The sequence below is a fragment of the Centroberyx gerrardi genome, chromosome 14, assembly GCF_048128805.1.
Source record: "Centroberyx gerrardi isolate f3 chromosome 14, fCenGer3.hap1.cur.20231027, whole genome shotgun sequence".
Taxonomy (NCBI): domain Eukaryota; kingdom Metazoa; phylum Chordata; class Actinopteri; order Beryciformes; family Berycidae; genus Centroberyx; species Centroberyx gerrardi.
In genome coordinates, this window is record NC_136010.1 from 7,063,893 (window position 1) to 7,084,356 (window position 20,464).

Genomic DNA, 20,464 nt, shown 5'->3' on the forward strand with positions numbered 1-20,464 from the left:
CAGGTGCACAAACACATTAATCACTCTATGGCCCAAAAAGATCTGCTAGGCTTACAGGGCCAGAGACTGAAGCGAGTGGTAGTGACAGTCTCTGTGTGTGGGGGCGAGAGTGTGTGTGTGTGTGTGTGAGAGAGAGAGAGAGAGAGAGAGAGAGAGAGAGAGACAGACAGAGAGAAAGAAAGAAAGGGAAAGAGAGAGAGGGAGACAAAGAGAAAGATAAAGAGGATATGTGTCTGAAAGAGAGAGAATGTGTGTGAGAGAAAGAAAGACAGTTTGTGTGTGTGTGTGTGTGTGTGTGCAGGCGTGACAGGGTGCGGAGCAGAGTCGGGGAGGTTGCGGGGGGTTTTGTCCGCTGCGTGGCTCTGATCCATCAGAAGCGGTCAGACTCAGAGGCGTTATGTAAACTGGACTCTCTTCCTGCCTGCCATTCCTTTCTGTCACACAGACGCAGCTTTTCCTTTTATTCTCCTTTTATTTTCCCCTTTTTTAACCAGTGCTGAATTTAGAATTGAACGTTTTACCTTCCTGTCTACTGATGTGAGCAGAGAGAGAGAGAGAGGAGAGAGAGGAGAGAGAGGGGAGAGAGAGACAGTGAAACAGCAAGAAAGAGGGGGAAAGGAAAGAGAAAAACAGAGAGACAGAGAGAGAGAGGAAAGGGAGACAGAGAGAGAGAGAGAGAGAGAGAGAGAGAGAGAGAGAGGAGAGACAGTGAATCAGGAAGAAAGGGTGGAAAAGGAGACAGAGAGAGAGAGAGGTGAATGATGTGAAGGATAATGTGTGTGTATGTGTGTGAGAGAGAGAGTGAGAGACAACAAGCGATAGAGACGGAAAGTGAGAGGAGAGAGTGAAACAGGAAGAAAGAGAGAGGGGAAAGGAGAGAGAACAAAGAGAGAGAGATAGTAGAGAGATACTTACAATTAATAACACAATTACAATTACAGTAGCAGTCATATTGTGACATCATATGATCAATTATTAGAATGTTATACACATTATGTTTTACCCTTCTGTCTACTGATATGAGCAGAGAGAGAGAGAGAGAGGGAGAGAGGGAGGGGGGAAAAGGAGAGAGAGATGGTAGAAAGATGATTGCAGATGTTCTAACATTAATTGATTAACTAATAATTAAATACACGTTTAAAGAGACTCCACCACAAAGTAAATAACACTCAAAATCATATTGTGACATCATAAGATCAAATATTAGAATGTTCTACACATTACGAGACACTTAAAGCTGCACTATGACTGACAAAGGAAGATTTTTATTTTGCTGATTACGGTAGATTGTGACCTCTGATAAAGGAAGTGGCCTGTTCAATATCAACAACAAAAAGGAAATGATTCCAGCACGTTGTGATTCATAATCATGAGACGTATCGTGACAGATTTTTTCCCCTCAACACTCGATTGCTGCATTCTACACTAACAGCGTCTTGTCACTGGGAAATAACAGTCTCCACAAAATGGCGTTTGCAGGGGAGGTGGCAGCCGAAAAATCTTTAAGAAGGGGGCCTGTGTCTGGAGGGTCGCTGGTTCCAATCCCTGGGCCACTGACTAACTCTCTCCCATCCTGCTACAATTGCTGCTGAGCTGCCCTTGAGCAAGGCACGTAACCCCCAACTGCTATGTGATAGGCAAAGCAAGTTTATTTATGTAGAACGTTTCATACACAAAGGCAATTCAAAGTGCTTTACACAAGGTATATAGCACACACAGAATAAGATAAATAAAAAACATAAAAATAGATAATGAAGTGTATAAAAAGAGAGAATAAATAAAGAATTAAAATGCATAAAAAAGAATAAAAGTGATAAAGAGATTGTGCTGAAAAAGAGCCTGTATCCTTAAGAAAAATCTTACTTGATCTTACTATGAACAAATAAAGGTTAACCAAAAACACAATGAATTATAACAAAATGAATAAAAGAAATGATTTAATCAGTGTATTATTAATCATGAATCCTAAATACATTCCTAAATAAATATAATCCTGAACATATTTTCCTGTAATACACATGTTCCCCTCAGTTCCCCTGCGCTCCATCCCTCCCTGTCGGTGGGAACTGACAGTCTGTTCGTTCCTCCACAAAATGGAGGCTGCCTGGCGTCCTGCGTGGCCGTCAGTCCCACAGTGCCTGTAGCCTGTTAGTTCCCCCGCCGCCTGGATGACAAGCACAACAAGCAGAGAGCTCCCTGCACTGCGCTGCGCACGGACACGCACAATGTCACGGCTTGCCTTCTGGGAGTGTGTGTGTGTGTGTGTGTGTGTGTTTGAGAGGAGAGAGAGAAAGTGTGTGGGGGGGCGTATTTGGATGAGTTTGCGACCATGTGTGCTTGTGTGCATATGTGACTGTGTGTGGGTGGGTGTATGAAGAGTGAGGATGTGACTGTGTGTGTGTGCGTGTGTGTGTGTGTGTCTTATCAGTGTGTGTGTGTGTGTGTTTGAGAGACAGAGTGAGCTGACCCAGATCTGCTTATTAGCATCAGGAGGAGGGGGACGGCAGTCACTTAGAGCTTTGTGCCTGAGCAGTGAACTGTGCTCGTGATTCACTGACACACCATCAAACCACATACAGTAGCCCCCTTCCTTCCTTCCTTCCTTCCCTCCCTCCTTCCTTCCTTCTTTCCTTCCTTCCTTCCCTCCTGCTACCAAATATCTGGGCTATCCAGGAAATAAACCCACACCATGCAGAATCTCCACTTACTCTACTGCTTACTGTAAGTTATTCTGGATAAGAGAGCCTGCTGCCCCAAAGGTAAAATACTGACAATAATAAAATAAGTCACGAATGAATAAAACACTATTCACTGAATGGTAGAAGTGATCCAGTATCCAAATGTGTAGGACAAGGCAAGAACAAATTCTGTTTGGTGTTTGATATGTTGTGGTGTTTGGACATAAGTACACAGTAATAATTAAAATGGCTACGAATGAACTGTAAAACATCATTTAGTAAGAATGAAAGAAAATTCCCTTCTCCACATAAACATGCATTTACATTTTAATTGGCCTTCAACAAAGTAGATTTTTTTTTGAATGAATAAAAAGCACAGTAATATCAACTTTCTCTCTTGCTTCATGATCCAATACTGAATGCATGAATTAATGAACAAATGAACAAATGAACAAATGAACAAATGAATGAATGAATGAATGGCTGAATGGCTGAATGAGTGTCATGGTGATGATGGCAATGATCATGCAAAGTTGGAAGCTCTCTGTATTGCTGATTCAGATACAGGGACAGACAGAGAGTCATCCATCTATCCATCCATCCATTCATCCATCTATCCATCCATCTGACTCCAGGATACACAGACAACATTATGAAGCAATGCAGATGGGCAACAATTGTAACCAGCAGTATTTGTTAATGGTATATTTGTTTCTTTACAGCCCACTATGTTTATCCCATTGACAGTGTCCCATTTGTCAATCCCCATCCCTTTTAAGTCATATTGCTTATGGGCATTGCCTTAAAATATTACCTTGCATCATATGGGTGTCAGGACTAGCTTCAATTCACTTTCAATTCAAGTAATTCAGGATGTGTGATTCCTTCAAAATTCACGTGTTTGATTTTCTGCACTGAAACAGTTGACACATCACAGAAAATGCAGAAAATGAAACCACAGTGTTGTGTGTGAGCTCCCTCCACCAGCAGCAGCTGAATTGTGTTTTTTTTTAGTTACATCGATTGAATTGATTGAATTGAAAATGACTGGGCTGTAGCCCTGATGGGCATGAGGCCGTCTTTGCTGCTGGTTGGAGGAGGTGGAGAGCTGAAGGTGTCCCGTGTCACCAGCTGAGGCCGGCGCTCGCTTCACCCAGTCAGCTGAGAATAACACGATGCCAGACAGGAGGGAATCAGAGATATTTCAATTCAGCTCAGACTGAGCCTGGGGGAAACGTCTCTTCACATGGTTTCACTGCAGGTTCAATGTGCACTCACATGTAGCAAATGAAGCAAGCAGATCCCAAATTCTTAAGGTAATGATGGACAATACGGAGATTTCCTTTGGTTAGAGATAGGACTGGGAACTGCTCTATGGATAACACACACAGGCAATGTGGAAATAAGTATAATGAAAATAAGTTAGTTGACTATCTACATTACCTGAAACCTACCCATACATCATAATCTGTATACACAGCTTATCCATATTCTGAATAGTGTACATCATAAACTGTGACAGGTCTACTGAGCCAGTATATTGTCTTGATTGTGGCAATAAAGGATAGTAGCAATTTAAGTGAAATTTAACAAGTGACTTCTGTAAATATCAGTTGTGTTTTCCATGTTGCACATTTTAAAAATCTTAATTCCTAAAATATGTTGTCAATAGGAGAGACACAGTTTTAATAAAATAGATCTATTAAATAAAATTAGATAAATTGTTCCCCATAATCTTTCTCATCTGGACCACTAATCTAAAAAGGCAAATGAATGAGTGATTTGGAGTGATAAGGATTTATGCAGACATGCTCTATTGCTGCAGAGAGAGAGAGAGAGAGAGAGAGAGAGAGAGAGAGAGAGAGAGAGAGAGAGAGAGAGAGAGAGAGAGAGACCCCTGCGCCCTCTGGTGGTAAAGAAATGGATGTTCATTCACTGAAACTGCTGCTAAAGTCTCTAATCCCACGCACCTGGAGATGTGGATTAACACAAAATATACCGGTAGATCAGGATCGACATGGTGTCTATAAATTGTTAATAAACTGATTATAAATACACACATATATGTAACTCAGACCACTGACTAATATGGAGATATATGGTTTTATTATTTATATTTACTTGAGAGGCTATCACACCCAAGGTCCATTCTCTTACAGCGCCTCTTTGCTACTGTATAGAACATTTTTTTGTAGTTATTGTTATGTAACATCTCGTTTTACTGTTTAAACAAGTGAGGTCTATATAAACCCTGATTGGGATTCTCACCTAACTTGCACACTTTAATTTCTTTTATATAATTTTTTTTTCTTTTGAATATACTATTTTCAACGTATACAAATAAATAAAATAAAATAAAATAAAATCGATATGAGATTAAAAGTCCTATTAAAAAATTGGACGGTTTGTCTTTCATAACCTCCTTGAGAAATGTTTTTTCTTTATTATTTGCGAAACAATCATAAAAACCAAATTGTCCCACCAAAAGTGTCCCCCTCTGTCTCCAGTCGGAACTGAAAATCGGCGACACCAGGCCTCCACTCGGTCGTATTTTGCAGCGACACTCAATCAAAATGGCTTCCAAGGCAGAAGCGGTCTGTCAAATCTTCACGTTTCAGGACTGCAAAACGTCTCCCGACCCGATTTATGAGCTCGCCGCCCGGTGTTTGAGCTCTTCCCCGGTCCCGATAGTGATCGATAACGGCTCCTTCCAGACCCGGGCCGGCTGGGCGTGCGAGGCGGCGGAGTACCGGTCGCCGAAGCTGCTGTTCAAGTCTGTGGCGGCGCGGAGCAGAGGGGCCGCGCGCAGCGAGACGCAGATCGGTAACGACATCTCGAACCTGGAGCCGCTGCGGTGGCTGCTGAAGAGCCAGTTCGACAGAAACGTGGTGGTGAACTTCGAGATCCAGGAGCTGATCTTCGACTATGTGTTTACACACCTGGGCATCGCGTCAGAGGTGGGTGCTGCGGGGTCAGGTGGTCCTGAAGTGGGTTACAGGACAGGTGTTGTGCCAAAATATGTATCCCCTATAATCATGTGTCCCCCTGTCTTCTCCTTGATTTCACGCCAGAGGAGGATGTGTTCTTGTGCGCAGGTTTCACACAAGTTACAGCCAGTGGTGGAAAGACTAACTAAAATATCCTACTTAAGTAGAAGTACTGTTACTTTGCTGAAGTAGAAGTTAAATTACTGGTGTACAAATCTACTTAAGTAAAAGTAAAAAGTAGCTCATTTAAAATGTAGTCAGAGTAAAAGTTACTGAGTTACTTTTTAGATTTTTGTTACATGTGATGTTTGCAATTCTCATGTCATGCAATTATAAAAGGACAAGAGGAGTTCAAACTAGATTCTTTTAATTGAAAAATGTGGAAATGTGTTTTCCCACCTTTTTATATGCAGAATAGAGATTACCCACCATTTTAGTCTGACATACATTTGTGTTTGTGCACCAATAACATGACATACACACACACACACACACACACACACACACACACCTCTCCCTCCAGGGCAGTGTGGATCACCCCATGGTGCTGACCGAGGCGCCCTGCAACCCGCTGCACTGTCGTCAGATGATGTCAGAGTTGCTGTTCGAGTGTTACCGCGTCCCGCACGTCTCCTACGGCGTCGACGGCCTGTACAGCTTCTACCACAACAACGCTCAGAGAAACGTCCCGCCGCCGCACACCGGCATCGTCCTCTCCTCAGGATACCACTGCTCCCACATCCTGCCTGTCATCAACGGCAGGTGAGGCGTCCGCTGATTGCTTTTGTGTTGTATTCCTCCCATTGAGTATCAATAAAGTTCATCTTGTATTATCTCATCTGAAACTTTCCGAAATGTTTCTGCCTTTTCCACCTGTCTGTCTGTTTCTTTCTCTCTTTCTGTTTGTTTATCTCTGTCTCTCTTTAGTACACACACACACACACACACACTTGGTGTAGTTTGCTCTATAGCAGTGGTTCTCAACCTAGGGGTCGGGACCCACCAGGGAGTCACAAGATAATTTTTGGGGATTTGCGAGATGATATATGGGATAGGAAAAAAACATATTTCTGCTATACAAATTTAGTATCATGTCTATTTTTTCTGATTTTTATCTCATTTTTGCTTTTTTTTGTGAAATACTAACTAGTTTTCACCCTCTAGGCCTGATAATGAATCAAATGAAACGACCTGACAAGGGGAAATCGTTCTTGTTTGAAATCTGCACACTTGTACCAGGGGTAGCAAGTAGACATTCCTTTGTTTTAAGGGATCACGAGCCAAAAAGGAGAACCACTGGTTTATAGATTCTAATTTTCTTTAATGCGGCGTGTGTGTTTGTGTCCCCAGGTTGGATGCGGTGAACTGTAAGCGTGTGAACGTGGGCGGGAGCCAGGCGGCGTCCTACCTGCAGCGTCTCCTCCAGCTCAAATACCCCGGTCACCTCGCCGCCATCACACTCAGCCGCATGGAGGAGCTGCTGCACGAACACAGCTACACTGCTGCGGATTACCATGAAGGTCCGCATGTCTCCATACAGACAAACATACACACACATACATACATTCACGGGCTCATTTAAAGCTGCATTAGGCAGGAGATAACTATCTGAATTTCTGAAAGTTTGAAGGGCTTCATTACCCCGAAATTGTGAAAAGTACCCCAAAAACGTGACATCAATAAACTGCACACTCCGCGGACCTAAATTTCTTCTATGTGGCTGGATTGAAGGTGATGGAAAAAATCTATTCGCAGCAGGTTCGGCAATTGTTGATGAGTCCAGCTTTCTCTTGATGGAGGATTCACTCGCTGCTGTTCAGGAGAAAGTTTTGTATTTTGCTCTTAAGTTTCGATTCGTCACTTCCTGTGTGCTGAGAAGATTTCCCGCCAGTGACCACACCTGACGCCTGAAATTAATTTGGGGAAATAGTTATGGGGAATTGAACGCTCTTCTCTGTTGCAGCCACACTTTGTGATTTAGGCTGACAAGATGGGTATTTTTACATAAAATTCTTGCCTAGGGCAGCTTTAATAAAGATGGAATTAAAACTTTTACCACACCTGAGAGTTACATACAGTATGTGCACAATTTGCAGAATAAATGCACACAAACAAACACCCCACTATGACTGAAATGAAAATGAAAAGAAAAAATTCCAAGGCGCTCAAGATGTGAGGTATAAAGTTAAAAAGCCTTATTTTCTTGGATATATCATAATAGAAAAAAAACAGGATACAAGGCCCGCTATCGCTGTTGAATTAACGAGCTAGAAGGCTAAACCACGGAGGCCATGATGAATATATGCATGTACTTCCATTTCCCACAGAGCTGGAGAAGTGGCGCAGCCCGGAGTTTTATGAGCGGGAGGTTCACCGCATGCAGCTTCCCTTCTCGGCCAAGGTGCTGGGCGGCTGCGTGAGCGTGGAGGAGCGGCAGGAGAGGCGAGCGCAGCAGCTCCGCCGCCTGCAGGAGATCAACGCCCGCCGCCGGGAGGAGAAGCTGCAGCAGGACCAGGAGAGGCTGGACAAACTGCTGGCTGTGCAGGCAAGGAACTGTTTATCATGTTGTTTGTTAGAATGCTCATTAGTTGTTACAAATGCTAACATACAGTACATGAAGCATAAGACTTTTCATAAGACTACATTAAATATTACCACATAAAATCCATAGCATTGGTCATAAATGGGAAAAACTGTCTATATGCACTGTTTTTTGTATGTGTGTTTGCATGTCTGTCTTTGTTTTATTTGATTTTATCTTATTTAACCAGGTATTGCCATTTAAAGTGAACATCTCTCTTTCAAGAAAGTCCTAGAGAAAGAAAGCAACTTCATGACAGACATAAAAATAACACACAAGAATGTACATGTCTTTCTGTGTGTGTGTGTCTCCTTGTCTGTATGTCTCCGCCTGTTTGTCTGTCTCCACCACAGCAATAGAAAATACCATCTTAAAATCAGAATCAGAATCAGAATAAGCAACGACGAAATTTCCATATTAGTAGAAACCAGAGTTATTGGACAGAACATGTGCACTTAATTAGTTTGCGTGCACCTGCGTTGCTACCATGACAACCAATGTCATATATGTATATATATGTAATGACAGCAAATGATTACGCTGTCTAAACACACAAATCCAATCTGGTCACTTGTAAATTACAATGTGCGCAGTCAGCCTCAAGGCCCATTCACATCTAGAACGATAACTATAAAGATAATATTAATTATAAAAATGTTTAAATCGTTCTAAGTAAATAGTATGCCTGTGTTTCCACTACAACGAAAACTATAAAAACATCCAAAACGACAACTGTAACTATACTCCTGGTTCAAACTCTGAGTAATTTGTTTTTGGATGCAGAGACGGTGATAAATACATTTTGAACCAATCAAATTAAAGTTGTAAGAAAGAAGGGGGCGGAGCATTTGCCAGCTCACTGCAGTGATAACTTGGTTTGCCGAGGAACTGATCACAGATACCGTTGCAGTGTGAATGCTTGAGCAACAAGGTATCTTTATAGTTTATAGTTATCGTTCTAGATGTGAATGGGCCTTCAGAGATCAGATTTGAAAAACAAATGGGGTTTTCTGTGAGCAGGAGCTGCTGGATGACGGCCTGCTGGATCAGTTTCATAAGAACCTGGTGGAGCTGAACATGGACTCAGCTGAGGAGCTTCAGTCCTACATCAACAAGCTGCACCTGGCTGTGGAGCAGGGCCGCCAGAAACTGCTGCACAGCGACGGGCCGGAGGGGAAGACTGAGGTGCGTCTCACTAAACCAAATTAGGGCAAAATAGCACGAGAAATACTTAATTTATCTCATCTTTTAGCTGCTGGGTCCACATTTGAGGCTGTTTAAGTGTCTGGCAAAATAATCCAATAGTTCAAGAAAAGTCTAAAATGGCTGCGTGTTTAACATGAAACACAAATGTACAAATCAAGTCTGTTCTTTTTTGAGTAGTATATATTTAATAAAACAAAGCAAAAGTTGTATTACTGTGAACATGTAATTTAAGATATTAAATCTTCACACTTAAGCTTAATCTCCCATAATCTTTGATAATCATCTGAGTTTTGATGGCAAAACAAGACGGGAGAATTGACTTCTGGGTTCTTCAACTATTAGTTTGCATGAATTATTGCGATACAGTTATATATATATATATATATATAATCCTTTTATGATTGCAATACAGAACATACTCTAGCATTTTATAATAAAGCGCACTGATGTATAAGTAGTAATTCTATGTATTTATATCATATACTTTAAGCTAAGTTTGCCAATGCTTCAGTTGCATTAACTAGCAAGCCAAGTAGGCAAAAGTTACTGTATTCTCCATAGAAGAGATGAAGACAGATATCAGATTCAGATAAAGTGATAATTAATCAGGTCTGTATGTCGAGGCTGTGAACGCGCCGTGGGGCTCGACAGAATCTGTCCTGGTTTCCTGCAGTAGATGTTGTGCGGCTGACATGTGGCCTGAGGCTTTCTGTCGCTCTGAGCCAGGTGTCGGAGCTGGAGACGCCGATGGACGAGGGAGACGGAGTGGCGCTGATGGAGCCTGACTTCCCCGAGGACACGCTGCCAGACAAACCCGCTAATGTGGTCCAGGTAACGGCACAGGAAGTATATTTAATAACTAGAAAGATGGCACTCAGTAGAGCGCATGCCTCCGCCAACGCCAGCAGTTGTCAAGATATGCCATTACCACATGTCAGATAGTTGACCGAATTAAACTTCTGTTAATTCTTTCTATGCTGTATATTTGGCAAAGAAAGTGCATTAAACTTCAACTTTTAAATTTGCCACATTTTCAAATGAGCAACAGTTCTAGTGTAAAATTATTTCTATATATTTTTGGCAAAGAAAGTGCATTAAACTAACAGCTTTTAAATGTGCCACCTTTTCAAACGAGCAGCAGTTGTAGACCAGCAGTTTCAGATGGTGCACAAGGACTTAGGCAGCCGTTCACAACCAAACTTTCCACAAAGTGTCATGGTGTTGTGTGAATCTGTTCAGAAGTTACATACCTTTTTATGAGAAGCCGCGCCCCCTTTGGCCAATCGGTGTGAAAAGTTAATCAGTTGTTCCTTGCCCCATGGCAAAAGTTTCCACAAAGTGTCATGCAAATCCGTTCATAACTTTTGGAGTTATCCTGCCAACAGACAGACAAGCAAACAGATGGAACGGGGCGAAAACATAACATACATATGATATTTATATCCTCATTAAGGCTGTGTAGGTAATTATGTGGCAGTTTAAGATGTGACAGAATATATGAGAAGAAAACCCAAAATCTAGGTTTGCACTTTGTAAGCATGAGTAGGATAGAAATAATAATCAGTTTGAGGGGTTTTACCCAAATGTTTGCGTGTCTGAACTTAGGAACTCTTTATGCTTTAAGTCCAACTGAAGGATTCAATGCTCCTCTGTGGGTTGAGAGTTTTCTTAGTTCCTGACAAGTTGACATTTGGGAGATAGACGGTTTTCACTGGACAGCGACGATTTGCAAGAGTGTAGTTTCACACTCTGGTGCACTTTCTGCCGACATCTAACATTCGCTGTCAGTGTTTGTCTTGTGTTCACCTTGGCGTGGCATAATTTTATCCCGTCTGCAGCCAGTGTTCAACATGGCGGAGTACCACCAGCTGTTTGTGGGGACGGAGCGCCTCAGGTGTCCGGAGATCCTGTTCCAGCCCTCGCTCACTGGAGAGGACCAGATGGGACTGATGGAGACGCTGCAGTACGTCTTGGCCAGGTAATAAACAGTTACAGTCAAGCTAGCACACACAAAAGAAAAATATACACATACACACACACGCATACACATATGCACACACAACCACACACCCATGAAAATGTGAAACAAACTGCATTTTCTATTATTAATTTAACTTTTTCAATTATTTCCTTGTTAGAAAGTGGCATGTAAAGAGTTACAACTATGACGTTTTAACATTTGTCTTGCTTCTTCTGTCCCGTGTGCAGGTACACTCCTGAGCAGCAGGAGGCGCTGGTGAGCAACGTGTTCCTGACAGGAGGGAACATGCAGTATCCAGGCATGAAGGAGAGGCTGGAGAGAGAGCTGCTGGCCATGAGGCCCTTCCAGTCTCACTTCCAGGTCCAGCTTTTACCCTTTTTAAACACATTGACATTTAAACCCAATTAATCATTTATACCCTCGTGACCAAAGTACAAAACCCTGTTCCTTTGAAGCAGATCCCTCCTTACTTTCCCTGAATGCAGACATTTCAGAACTTGATTATTAAAGAAAGAGGATTTTTGTTGGTGTCATGAGAAATGAAACCGTCAATTAATCATTTTTATTTGAGAAAAAAAGATTAATTTTCAGGTGATGGCGATATATATTTTAAGATTTTAATAAGTCATTAGGCCACAAAATTTGTTCTACTACTATTATAGTAAAATATCATAATTTATATTGTAGCTGTCACCTCAAACATTTTACTAAATATGGCAAAATTGAAAATGGGACGATTTTCCAAGGCAGAAATGACTTGAACAGTGAATTGAACACTATTTTGCATACATTAGAGCCTCATAATCCATTAATATGACTAAATCACTGATGTTTCCCATTGATTAACCCATTCAAACACAATCAGACTAGAGTCACCTAACTGGCCCTAGTCTAACTGAAACTTCAGAGATTGTTATTTTCTTGTGTATAACAGTTACTCCAATTTAGTTACCTTTCAGTCAGGTAGAGTAGATAATCCAGTGGTAAAGTGTCTCTAACTCTGTCCCATTCCTCCCCAGGTGAACATGGCGTCGCGTCCGGCCCTGGACGCCTGGTACGGGGCCAGATCCTGGGCCTTGGAGCATCTTCCTGCAGGAGGAGGAGGAGGGGCGGAGGGCTGGATCAGCAGGCAGGAGTACGAGGAGAAGGGAGGAGAATACCTGAGCGAACACGGCTCCTCTAATGTCTTTGTTCCCATGAAGATCGTCAAACCCGCCCCTGCTCGCCCCGCAGAACTCACCGTTCCCACATCCACGTCGATGGCGGCGTCTCCTGCTGCCGGCGGCGTCTCATCTCTTCTGACTGCTTCCTGTCCTGCTGCTGCAGCTGAGGTTCCCGTGGTTACGTGCTAGCTGGGCGTCTCGAAGAACTGGTGTTTTAAATACTTAAAGGAAAAATCCACCCTCAGTCTGTTAGATATCATCAATCTGTGATGTTCAGAGCATTCCAGGAGTTATTTTCTGATGAAGTGTTGTAATTTACTTTCTTGGTCTACCCACTTTCCCTCAACCCGTCTACTTCTACTTCAATTAGTGATTTCCTACGTTTCCCAGAATGCCTTTCTACAACCCCCAAAGAACAGATGTGAACTTGTTGCTTTCAATCAAACATGGACATATGGGCATATAAATAGTTTGAAAGTGTGATCATTCAGCTCTGTGTTATATGTTTTAATGATTGCGGCCGCGCCCCTCTTGTGGCTGCATTGCATTCTGGTCTTTTGAGGCTACTGTGGGTGGAGAAATTGGTCTCTCTCCTCTTCTACAATGGATTTCTCCCTGTATGATTGTTGAACGCCTCTTGGTGCAAAATGGCGGCTCTAGAAAGAAGACCTTGCTGCTCTTTGATTCTGAGAGACTGACACCAAAACCTGACCTGTTTACTGTTTTGTGATGCATGATCTCTAAAACATTTCTGCTATGAAACTTGAATGTAGCTGTGCTGGAAATAACTTGACATGATCTAACATCATCTATGTTTGGTCAGTTATCAGCAGGAGTAAGAAAAACACACCGCCAATCAAAAGAATGGGCTCAGGAATACAAGGCACATCGCCAATAGCTGGTTTAACAATGTTAAAGTGTGGATTTTTCCTTTAATTATACCAAGCAAGTCACCATTCAAGACGGTTGATTTGAATGGGACTGCTCTTCCTGTCCTTTCTGATGCTGCAGGGACCGGTCTTGTGTCTGTTCTGGATCTCCTGAGACTTGTGTGACTTCCTGTCCAAGCAAGAAATGTTTTGGAAATTCAGTTTTGATTTATAATCATCAAGCCTGGCAATTAACTTAACTGTACCGACCTGACCAGATCACCAGAGGCCGTTCATATTGAATGGTCATTATTGCAATGGTCTGAACGGTACTGTGGGAACATTTTATATGTTATGTAAATACTATTTTTTTTTTACATATATATTTTCAAGGATGAAAACTGTGTTTAGAACAACTGCTTTTGAAAGAACAACGGACTAACATTTCTGAGAAGTGCTTTAAACATTTGGAATAAAATAATGTTTGAATGCTGTCTGGTGTCACTGTGATAAACTATACAGATGAATAGATATCAAGTATTACAATTTATTTAGTATAACAGCTGTTTCTGAGCTGTTTTCCTTTCACTACTGTTCACTGTCAATTACAGAAAAATCTACATGTTTTAATGTTTAAAAAAGTAGATTAGGTGATGACGAGGTGTTGCAGTTCAGTATCACACCTCTTGATGACGCAGGTCTACAACATAAAGTCAGATTCTCCTGTCTGCAGCTTCAACACAGCGCCTCCTCTGGGCAGCATGAGGTATTTTTTACCTTTTGTTATCAGCGTACTCTGAAAAGCAAATCCACAGTGTGCCATACTGCAGTCTCATGCTGCCAGATTACCTAACACATAATAGATACAGGTTTACTCAAGGCCAGTGGTTTTCAAGCTGAGGAGACTCTATGTGCAATATTTTTAGTATAATTCTCCATACATGGCAAAATTGATTGTTAGATTTTGTGGCCTTCTTTGAATGCAAGTTGAACGAAGTGTACTTTGCTTCATTTTGTTTAATCTACAAACCCACAGTGTTAATGAGAAGCCTTTGACAGGTTCAGGCTTTCACAAAGCCTGAAGTCATGATTTGGTTTTACTGTTGATTTTATGTCCTCTTTTATATCTTTTCCTTATATTTTACTTTTTTATTATGTTTTCTGATCCTTCTTTGTGTTATTTTATTCTGTTTTACTGCTGGATTTTGTACTTGTTTTGTGAAGCACTTTGTAACACTGTTACTGAAAGGTGCTATACAGATAAAGTTTATTATTACTGTTTGACTTTAGATGCTGGCTACTCCACAGTAATGCGAAACTGATTTTCAATCTTCAGTCTCAGATGACCCACCTATGGGTGCTGACCCAGGCTGAAACTGTGTTGCAAGTGTCTGTGTTGTCCACTTAGTGCTGTGCTGTTCCCTGTCAGTCCACATTATTAACCCAGCAGACCTCAGCGGTCTAATAGTATTATGTGGTGTTAAAGGGAGCCTCAGCTCAAGGTTCAAACCCTCGGCAGCTTGTTCTGCTTCACATCAAGCAGCAGCAGCAGCAGCAGTCTGGTTTCTGCAGCAGGGCAGAGCGGGGCTAATCAGAGCCAGAGCATGGCGGTGACTGGTGGGTGATTTGTTCAGATTTAGCAAAAGAGAGAAAATGGGAAAGACAGGGGATACTAGGCTGTTTCTAATTTGTAATTTCCCTACAATCTATGATCAACTTGTTCTGTTAATGTGAATGCTACATCCTCTAAAATGATCAGTGGCACTATTGGTAACACAGCTGATGAATAATCTCTGAAGGCAATAAGATCAGGCTGACTGATTTAGATTTTTGAGACATGAAATTACATTATTGATATTTATAGTATGCGTGAGTAAACTGTGGTTCGGTGTTGAGAGTGGAGTGGCTCTTACTGTTGAGTTTTCTGCAGGTCTCATTAAAATTCGGTCATGGAAATTTGAAAAGGGGTCGTGGAGAAGTCATGGAAAAGTTTCTGGAATTTCATCAGTGAAAAGCTGTGGGAACCCTGCAACTCCACTGACACACCAGCTGTCTCACCTCTACCATCCAAACTAGGTTTCTACATAAATTACATAAAACAGCACAGGGGATAGTTACAGCAGATCCTGCCTATTGTTAACCAAGCCTGCACTGTATTCGACTCCATTTGGCCCTGTAGTGGAAACGTGGCTTTAGTGTTGGCCAGTGTCCAATTAGGTGACTTAACTGTGAGCTACGGTGCTGCAGGTCAGCAGGAACACCAGGCAGAGCTAAACTGAGAAACACACAGTCTGCTGTTGGGTCACTTCATAACATATAGATGGAAGAAAAGAAGGAGTGAACATTTTCATTATAGGAGCCAGACTTGGGACTATAAAAGACTGGACAATCTTATTTTATTGTTGCTGGGTAAAAGACATCTGTCGTACAAAAATGTCCCAAATTCTGACCAAATTCTGGTTGTGACGACGATTTCTTGTCCTTTTCTTCTTTTTCCCCGTATGGAGAGGTCTGGGATGGTGACAGCGTTGCAAATAGCCTGCGGTTGGTGTGTCCCGTTGGCTTGGTTGGGTAAGGTGTGTACCATGTACCCACAACGTCCCAGGTTCAAGTCGCAGGACCTTTGTCGCATGCCTTTCTTCCTGTCTCTCTTCACTGTGACTGTCCAATGATGCAGAAATGCCATAAACATACTCTTTAAAAAACAGCCTGTTGTTGGAGTTCCCCACTTGCCAGTCCCTCTGCTGTTACATTGCACAAACAGTCTTTCTTTTCAAGAATTTCGGAAAAAAACCCCAACCTTTTTTGTGTTTCTGAAGTGATGCAGTGGGCTCTGAATGGATTTCATGGACCTGTGGATTATGAAACATTACCCAGCACATAAAGGATCTCATAAACCTTCCATAAAAGCAAAAAGATGAAAACTATTATATCTGGCGGTGCAAGGCCATTGCATCCTTAGCAGAGGCACTGAGAATTGTTGGCTGCTGTCCAACCAGAGGGACTTAGCTCTTAGTAGCTGGAGGCTCAGATCAACAGGAACAGCATCAACACTAAGCTGAACGCCCTAACCGGCCTCGTATTCCCTGAGTGGATATAGGACCTGTGTTGGTTATTGTGAAAACATTAACTTCTTCTATGAATCATCATTTACCATTAATAGACCTTTTTCACAAACATGGCTGACGTACTTCTGCAGGGTATAGATCAGTTCTGTATTGTGTTATAAGCTATGCTGAAACACAAAATAAGTGATCACAGACAGAGTCGGAGGAGACAGAAAGTTGGCTTCTTAACATTGCTGGCATTGCTGGCCGATCTATAGCCTGTATGGCGCTGTTATTGTTATTATCAGTCCAATCATTAGTCTAGCCAGCTACAGGCTCTTGAATGAGGCACTTGACTCTGCCCCACACACACACACACACGCACGCACGCACGCACGCACACACACACACACACACACACACACACACACACACACACACACACACATTATGGTCTAATCAGTCCTTTCTTCTAAACCGCTTTTTGGCTCCAATTATTTTTCTTTGTAAAGCAAATTAGAGCAAAACACTCATTTTCACCTATTCACTTTATTATTAAAGCAATCAGCTGACCATTATGAAATAATACTGGACTCTTATGCAAGCAACAGACATACACACATACGCACACTGACACACACACACACACACACACACCTACACACACACACACACACACACACACACACACACACACACAAATACATACACTCTCACTGCCTCTCTCTCTCTCTCTCCACATTAATAGGCACTGTTCAGATTTATGCGAACCTTGGAGGTCTGTAATAATAATGCTGGACTATTGAGCAAGGAGGACACACACACACACGCACACACACACACACCCACACACACATACTGTACACACACACGTCTCTCCACATTAATGGGCACTGTTCAGGGTTATTCAAATCCTGGAGGTTTGTAATAATAGTGTGCTGGACTCTTGAGAAAGGAGCACACACACACATAATACACGCACACACACACATGCACACATAACACACACACACACACACACACACACACACACACACACAATGTCTCTGCACTTAAGTGGGCCCCGGTCAGATTTATCCAGATCTTTGAGGTTTGTACAGACGTGGTGTGGGCTGATTTGGGACTAACAAGACACTTCCAGGAGCTCATTTGCAAAGAATCTGACTACCACACACACACACACACACACACACACACACACACACACACACACACACACACACGCACATTCACGTACACACTCTCTGCTTTGACAGGTTGGGAGAACTATGGCCCTTTCTCACACAGGGATTTATTACTGTCTGCAGACGCCCCGTCTGAGGCTGATGAAGTCTGCATAATAAATCGCTGCTGTTACGGAAAAACCTTGTAGCTCCAGAGTTTGGGAAATTATCATGTTTTCCCTTGAATTGAAGGCTCACAAGTTAAGTTAAAGTTTGAGTAAGTTTCAAGACCATTAGGGTGCATGAAACCCATTTTAAACCTGGACCGGAATGTCGAAAATCCATAGGTGTCAATCTGGAAGGAGGGCTGCTTTTCTAAAATCCTGAGAAGTTGACTTTGTGAAGATACAAGGTTTTCGTCCGACATCCGGTGAAATAGTGTGCTGCACAAGACGACCATCACGGGCCTTAATGTGCTGCTTTATTGTCTGGGGACAGAGATCTATGGAGTCAGGAGGTAATGAAACCTCTGTGGGTTTCAAAGTGAATGGGGTCGTAGTTGTTTTAACTTCTAATTAAAGTCGGGCGTAATGAATTGGAGAGGCGGCTCCATAAACCAGAATGTGTAGGCTTTATTTGATAAGTAATAGGCTACACTGTGTGTGTGTGTGTGTCTAGTATTTAACTTCATTAATGAAAAAGACAAAACAACTCAGGACAAAGTTTCAGATGTCTCTACATAAGAATTATTTAATAAGTATACACAATAATTTTACATTCTCCATGTGTTCTTATGTTGCCAAGATTATGTTACCAATGTTTTCATTTACTTACCTGAAGATGATGTTGGCCCGTTGCTAATGTTTTCATTTACTTACCATAGGTTAATGTTAGCATGATCTCTACTGCAATGGTCTATTTTATTAATTTGCACTATTTTTGGAATAGAATTTAATATGCCTGTGTTACACAGAGATTGATTGATGTGAGAAAGAAAACTACATTTAAGTATAATTTACATGCATGGAAAGTAAGAAATATGATGACAAGGTTAGTGAGACAGAACATGCTGTAAAGAAATATATATATATTTTTATTATTATTGAAATGGGTACAATGTCACAGAGTTAAATAATTGTCAAATGAGACAAATACCAGCAAAATAAGCTAAACAAAAGGACTATTTGCAGAAATGAATAATGCTAGGTATGTTGAAATGTTAAATAAAAAAAAGCCTGAGAACACAACTCTGGGAAAAGCCAACTGTTGTCCCGTTGTCTTCATTTTCTCTTGTGTTACCTGTTTCTCTCAGGCCATGATAATTTGTTACCCTGGCCCCAATCCTGGGGCCTGTAACATAAACAACACAAATGAAATGCACATAAAGCAGCCGCTTATTGAGGAACTCACACAACTAACATAAGTTTTATTGACAATCGTGAAGAAGAAATCCTTATTCTGCTGTCCAGGCTGTATGTTTTCAATGGGTTTTCATCAGATTTCACTCCATTATGGATTGTATTGGTTTGTGTGTGGTCAGTTGCCGGGTTATACTGAGTTTTTTGGTGAAGAGGTGATGTGCATCAGGCAGAGCCTTTCATAACCAGAGTTTAACCAGGTTGTTCTTGCAGCAATTGCTAAACTGTCAGTTTATGACTCTGGCACCAGCTATCTGCTCTTCACTGTGTTGATTGACCATTTGATGAGTCTTTAAAGGTACAAACAAGGTGACTGTGGTATATAATTGTTTTATGTGTATCATGGAGCTCCAACAAGGAGGTTTGCTATTTGCTAGAGGAAAAAGGGACAATTTCTGTTTTTGGAGAAGAGGCTCCATGGATGCATCATGAAACAACAACAAACAGAGACTTCTGTGTAAGGTCGTGTTTTGTTTCAAAGAGCATCTTCATCATTCTGCATCTTTTTTCACCATTTCATTATTTTGTCCAGTTTGATCTCCGATGTTTTTTTCAGCTAATCTTAAACATGTAGCTGCTGCTCATGCTGTGAGCTTGGCTCTGAAATGTCAAACAGCTCCCAAATGTTCCCATGAAAAGACTTTGAATGTGACATTTTTATTAATTTTACTGTTGCCGTTCTTGTCATTGAAGAAGTCCACATGCACAGATGTCCCCCAACTCCCAGTGTCAAACAAATGTCCGTCCCTATGATGGCCTTTAAAAGGACACAGTGTTTGTATGCTTTTCCATTTCCTCCAGTCAGCTCCCTGAGGACTGAAAACTCTTCAGACTGAGTGAAGGAAATGAGAGAAATGAGCCTGTGAGTTTCTGCTGGAGTTTACACAACTTCTTGTGATTGAACACTCTGATATGAAGCGAAAATGATTCTGGCAGGGATAATCCTATGAAATTTACAAGCAAGAAAAAATTATATGAATTGTGACCAACAAATATAGCCTGCTACCAGTGGTGGAAAGAGCACTAGAATGTCCTTCTCAAGTATTAGTATTGTTACTTTGCTGATATTTTACTTCAGTAAAAGTAAAGTAGGTACTGGTGTAAAAATCTACTGAAGTAAAAGTAAAAAGTAGCTCATTTAAAATGTACTCAGTAAAAGTTAGAGTAAGCGTTACTTTTGAGAAAAGAGAACGTTGTTATCTGTGAGATTTCCCATGCAACTCCAAAGGGACAAGAGGACAGAGTTCAAACTAGATTATTTTAATTGGAAAATTTGGAAATTCCAAAATAAAGTGCTTAAAGTAAGTCCAGATTACTCTTCTCTTCTTGCCAAGTGACCCATTCACTGCAAATGGCTTCACAATTGGCCAA

The 20,464-nt window shown here is 41.6% G+C and overlaps 1 protein-coding gene across 1 annotated transcript; it reads left to right on the forward strand.

Annotated features, from left to right (window-relative positions):
* Positions 1-5,251: 5,251 nt before the first annotated feature.
* actr5 (actin related protein 5) lies at positions 5,252-13,911 on the forward strand. The gene is made up of 9 exons (XM_071923676.2): positions 5,252-5,635; positions 6,189-6,427; positions 7,016-7,185; positions 7,993-8,210; positions 9,267-9,431; positions 10,179-10,283; positions 11,291-11,430; positions 11,661-11,793; positions 12,453-13,911. Exons 1-9 carry the CDS (start codon positions 5,252-5,254, stop codon positions 12,783-12,785), a joined length of 1,887 nt encoding a protein of 628 aa, XP_071779777.2. The 3' UTR covers positions 12,786-13,911.
* Positions 13,912-20,464: the final 6,553 nt, after the last annotated feature.